Source organism: Bison bison, unplaced genomic scaffold, assembly GCF_000754665.1.
Source record: "Bison bison bison isolate TAMUID 2011002044 unplaced genomic scaffold, Bison_UMD1.0 scf7180017864338, whole genome shotgun sequence".
Classification (NCBI taxonomy): Eukaryota; Metazoa; Chordata; class Mammalia; order Artiodactyla; family Bovidae; genus Bison; species Bison bison.
In genome coordinates this window covers 2020198-2025732 of record NW_011494910.1, presented here as the reverse complement: position 1 = coordinate 2025732, position 5535 = coordinate 2020198, and the positions used below count along the sequence as shown (strand labels likewise).

The 5535-nt window shown below is 57.8% G+C and overlaps 1 protein-coding gene across 1 annotated transcript in view; it reads left to right on the top strand.

Annotated features, from left to right (window-relative positions):
* The window catches only part of PIK3C2B (phosphatidylinositol-4-phosphate 3-kinase, catalytic subunit type 2 beta), an 86064-nt gene that overhangs the window by 26617 nt on the left and 53912 nt on the right, over nucleotides 1-5535 (top strand). The window contains exons 4-7 of the mRNA XM_010854253.1: nucleotides 907-1007; nucleotides 1606-1760; nucleotides 1931-2051; nucleotides 5335-5446. Of these exons, the coding sequence (XP_010852555.1) occupies nucleotides 907-1007; nucleotides 1606-1760; nucleotides 1931-2051; nucleotides 5335-5446 (489 nt within the window). The remainder of the gene's footprint in view (nucleotides 1-906; nucleotides 1008-1605; nucleotides 1761-1930; nucleotides 2052-5334; nucleotides 5447-5535) is intronic.

Below are 5535 nucleotides of genomic sequence, written 5' to 3'. Positions count from 1 at the left end.
CGGCTGGTGCTCCATCTGAGCCATCACTTCGTTCCTTGGGGGCAGCCTCCCCCGGGGCTCTGGGCAGGTCTGTCAGACCAGACTGGCACCAGCCCCTCCTCCACTTCGTCCCCCTGGGGCTGTGCTACAGGTCTTGTTGGAGGGCTGCTTTAAAACTCTCCGTGGATGACTGGACAGCCCCGTGGTGGAGGTCCTGCTGAGAATCTCAGGTGGCACACACGTTTTCTTGGACTGGAAGTGGAGCTCAGGCAGGCTCCCTCACATTGCAGCTGTGGGGGACCAGCAGAGTAGAAGGACCTAACCCTTTTAGCAGGTCCTTTCCTGCCCAGGAAGCTGCTTTGACACTTTATTCCTCAAACAGCATTGACCGGGAAGGCACGTGTGTCTGAGTCATCGCCTCCATCTATGGTCTCTTAGTCTCTCTCTGTGTTGGGTCCCTGGGGCTTGCTGTGGATGTTGAAGTGTTGCCCAGGGCCCCGTTTCCTTGGGGACTCTTTGGGCAACCTGCTTCCATGGGCTTCCGTTCTGGGATAGGGGAAACAGCTGTCCGCTCAGCTTCCCGCCACGCCTCTGTGAGCACCCTCCAGAAAGTCAGCCCCGGGGTCCAGCAAGCAGGGCGCTGCCTGACCTGCAGGCTTGAGCTTACTAGACACTGGCGTCTCCGGAAGGAGGTTTGGCCACATTCACGTCCATCTCATCCAGGCTTCCAAACTCAGCCAAGGCTTCAACTGCTTTTTCAACTTGGCGCTTAGTCTCCCAGAACAGAAGATAAATATATTCCTGAAAGTCCCACATATGCCACTCTCACCAGGAAGCCTTTACACCTGGAGGTTAAGAGTTTAGATCGAGGAGCGGCCTGTGGGAAGGGGATGATGAGGCTCTGAGTCAGCTGCTCTTCTCTTAAAGGTGGGCTCCCGGCCCCACACCGTCGCCAATGGCCACGAGCTGTTTGAGGTCTCAGAGGAGAGAGATGAGGAAGTTGCTGCATTTTGCCACATGCTGGATGTGTAAGAGTTAATGACGGGGTTAGGGAGGGCTGTGGGGCGGGGAGGAGACTCAGTCCTTGCAGAACTTTCTAGGGAGGAAGAAGAGCCATCTGTAATAGATCTCAATTATAACTATGGGGTGCTTCCTGAAACCGGTGTTTGTAGGCTGTTTTGGAGTCTTAGAATTTTCACATTGTGGACAAAATTCATGAAACTTGGCTCTAACAAAGTATTTCCAATCACTTCAGGAGCAGTTGCCCTTAGGAGCAAATATACCCCAGATGGAGATAAAGGGTGTAATCTTATCTGGAGCTAAAAGAGAAAGGAAATGGATTCAGAAAAATATTCCTCGGAACTTATTATGGAAAGCTGTGTTGTTTAGAACTGTCCCTAATGTTCAACTCAGCTTGAGAAACGTTTTGCAACTGTAACAAATGTGTCAAGAACATGGTTTCGCAGAGATGCTTCCCCACTGTCCCCATCCTGGCCTGAAGACCTGGAGGGCCGCAGGCGGGATGGGCGTGGAGGGGCCCTTGGGCCTCAGCACGGAGGTCCCAGCAGGCGTCTTGTCCGCCACTGTCTCCCGAAGGCACAGGTCTTCCCCTCTCTTCCTGTACAGCCTCCGATCCGGCTCTGATGTCCAGGACTACGCCCTCACTGGGTATGTCTGGAGCGCTGTCACCCCGAGCCCGGAGCACCTCGGGGATGAGGTGAACCTGAAGGTGACCGTGCTGTGCGACAGCCTGCGGGAGCCGCTCACTTTTACCTGCAACTGTAAGTTGGGGGGAGGCTGCGTGGGCATCCTCAGAGGTGGGGCAGGGGTGACTTTTGAAACCCCAAACTGCTTCATTGGCTGGTGCTGGGCCTGCAGGGCGAGGGGGCTCAGGTTGAGCCCCGCCTGCCGCAGTGACCCCCTCCTTGCCCCCCCGCCTCACCCCTTTCAGGCTCCTCCACTGTAGACTTGCTCATCTACCAGACCCTGTGCTACACCCGTGATGAACTGAGGGATGTCGACGTGGGTGACTTTGTGCTGAAGCCTTGTGGGCTGGAGGAGTTCCTGCAGAAGTGAGTGAGCGGGTGGGGACAAGCGGGCAGGAGGTGGCACGTGTCTTCTGGGATGCAGGGTCATGAGAGGGCTTTGCAGGGGCACGCTGGGCTCGAGGCCTGGCCACAGGCAGGACTCCTGCTTTCTGGGCATACTCTCAGCCACGTCGCGCTTTCCCCAGGAGCTCGGTCTTCCAGAGGGCTTGGCCGGCTTCCTGAGACAAATCTGCTGTGGAAAGAGCTTGGAACTGGGATTGGGCAAAGAGCATATCTGCCTGCAGACTTGTGCACGTGGAGAGATGTGTGTGGGGGGGTGGGGGGCTATGCTCCTGCCCTAGATCTTGTGCGGTGTCTTTACGGCCGGGGGCAGGAGGAGGACTGGGCAGAGTGCCCCACGGGACCAGGGGTAAGAACCACAGTTGCTCTCTTCCCCCTTCCTCTGCCGGCGAGCCCTTGCCCCGCTGGCATGTGGGGCTGGCTGTCCTCCCCACCAGAGGCGCGCCTCCAGCGCCTGTCCGTTCAGCGCCCTCTGCAGTGAACAGCCTCACTGGAAAGTCTGATGGGGACCAGTCTTCTTTCCACTGTGCTGGGCTCTGGGGGGCTGGGCTGGCAGAGAGGGGGCTGCACCCCTCGGGTGGCATGGCTGTGTGGCGGGCTGCAGAATCAGCCAGAGGTCAGCGGATCAGGAAACAGAGAGATCTGCCCTCCCCCTCAAGCTTTAGCCGCATGCTGCCCTCGTCCCTGGCTGCCTGGTGCAGCCGATGCTGGGAACGGGGAGAAGAGGCTGCCTCTCTGGGCTGAGGGGCTGAGGGGCACGCGGGGAACACCGCCACTTGCTCCTTCCCTTCCACGTAGGTCGAGAGGCAAGGATGCCTGATCTGTGACTAGCGCCATTCTTGGCTGGCTTCTCAGGGGTATTGTGGGCCCTTCCTGTCTCTGTGCCCTCAACAGGAAAACAGAGAAAAGAAGAGGGCAGGGCCCTGCGTGGCACAACTCCAGGGAAGTTCAATGTATACTTACTTTCCCCCAGAAGAATAAAAGGGGCCCCAGACTCAGGGGCTCCTGGCAGAGAGCCCCTGCCACTGTCGGAAGGAGCAGTGGGCACTGTGGGCACCTGAGCACAGCGGGTTGGGGTCTGGCTGCCTTTTACGGGTTGTGAGACTCTGGCCCTCAGCCGCTTCTGTAAAATGCGCCAAGGGTTATAGATGAGAACACCCCGATGAGCAATCCCTAAATGTTCCCAGAGAAGGACCAGTCCAAAGAGAGGATCCAGGTCAGCTGGATACTGCCATTTCCTTTACGGCCCCTAGTCCTTCAGCCCCTGAGTCCAGAGGTGGTGGATAAGCGGTCAGGTGCTGACTTCTTGCCAAGATGCAAGGGGAATGTCGCAGGCGAGGTGGAACAGGATGGTTGGTCCTAGGGTCAGGCCTGTCTCCCCCTACCTTGAATGCACCCAGAAGAAAGCCTTCCACAGAGAAAGTCAGGCACGCTCCCCGGGGACTGTGTCCGTTGCTCTTGGTCCAGGAGCCCCTCCTCCACCAGGGCTCTTCTCTTTCCTCTCGTGTAACAGAAAAGCCCAGGCCCCTGAGCATCTGCCTTGAGTGGAGGTGGGAAGGCCCCTTGGGAGCTCCAGAAAGCTGCTGGCTCCCAGGAGGCCCTGGGTTTCCTCCCCTGTCTAGCAGAGGGGCTGACGCTGAGGGGGAGTGGCAGTCCAGGATGCAGGCTGCCCTGATAAGAACCTTGAGATGGTCCCAGGGGAAGGCTGGGTTTCCTGCCGCCTCCCCCACCTCCGCCACCTCTTCCTTCCTCCCAGGCACTCCCGCCAGCCCTGCCCCATGGCCCAGCCTCTCCCACCTCCAGGTTTCGGCTGCCACCCAGTCTCAGCAGGGGGGGCCCAATTCTGAGGCTTGGCCCCTCTGGATGTGGACAACCCACTTACGTCCTAGCAGCCTGTCCTGGCCATGGGCCTGGACCCCTTTGTCGGCTTCTGCACAGAGCCCTCTGCATTGCTCTCCTTGCTGTTTCTGGCCTAGACTCCCGGCTCTGCTGAGGAAGGAAGTCCCTTTCCGGCTTCTGTTCCCCAGCTGCTGGGACCTGGCCCAGGCCTGCTGAGCTGGCCTGCAGGGGGGACTCAGTCTGCCCTTCTCCCGGGCTTCCTTTCTGACCACGGTTCAACTTGGGGCTGGAGCAGCTGGGGACCCCCTAGAGCGCCTTCTCTGGAGCCTAGGCTGGGTTAGGGGCACAGAGGTCTTGTGTGTTGTCCTCTGAGCAGGGGTAATGGCATGCAGGTCGTCTGTAGAGATTATATTGTTATTCACAGTCACACGACCCACAGAGGGAGGTGAGAAGCAGGAGTTTGGTTGGGGATAATTCCACCCGGAATCTTGGTGGGTTTGCTTGGTTGGCCTTGGCACCCCAGATGGTAATAGTGAGGAGTGTGTGACTTAAGACCACAGTGTGGGGGGACTTAAGACCACCTGTGCTTACGCTGGCTTCTGATCTGTCCTATATGCCAAAGTTAGGCTTCTCTGGTGGCTTAGTTGGTATTGAATCTGCCTGCAGTACAGGAGACCCAGATTCGATTCCTGGGTAGGGAAGATTCCCCTGGAGAAGGGAATGGTAACCCACTCTAGTATTCTCGCCTGGAAAATCCCATGGACAGAGGAGCCTGGCAGGCTACAGTCCATGGTTGCAGAGTTGGACACGACTGGGCAACTAACACACATATATACCAAAGCCAAGAGGAAAAATGAAGTTGCTCAGTCGTGCCCAATTCTTTGCAACCCCATGGACTGTAGCCTACCAGGTTCCTCTGTCCGTGGGATGCTCCAGGCAAGAGTACTGGAGTGGGTTGCCATTTCCTTCTCCAGGGGATCTTCCCGACTCAGGGATTGAACCCAGGTCTCCCGCATTGTAGGCAGACGCTTTACCGTATGAGCCGCCAGGGAGGATGGAGTTTAAACACTACCCCTGAGAAATCTCCGTTCCCCCCCTCTCCAGAAGTTCCCACTCCTGGAGTTGAACCAGGGATAACGGTAATAAATACCTAGCACAGTCAGTGTTTGTACAGACCAAGGGTTAACTGTATTAGGCGGCTTTTCTTTAGACACACCTCTGTTTCTTGCCTGAGCTCTACTGTGACGTTTCCCAGCAGCCAAGGTAGAGGGTACAGCACAGGAATACAGCCCCTCTCCTGCCTCCCCTTCCTCTTGTTTCTTTCGCCCCTAGGCTGAGGTGTGCATTTCCCTCGAAAGTTCCACTGAGTCTCTAGGATGCTAACGGCCTTGTCCCTCTGTCCCTCCAGCAAGCACGCCCTGGGCAGCCACGAGTATATTCAGTACTGTCGGAAGTTCGGCGTCGATATCCGGCTGCAGCTGATGGAGCAGAAGGCCGTGCGCGGTGACCTGGCCCGCACGGTTCGTGTGTGCCGGGGCGGGGGTGGGCAGACAGTGACGCGGAACATGCTGCGTGGGCCTGGGGCAGGAGCGCGGGGCTGCGGTGGAGG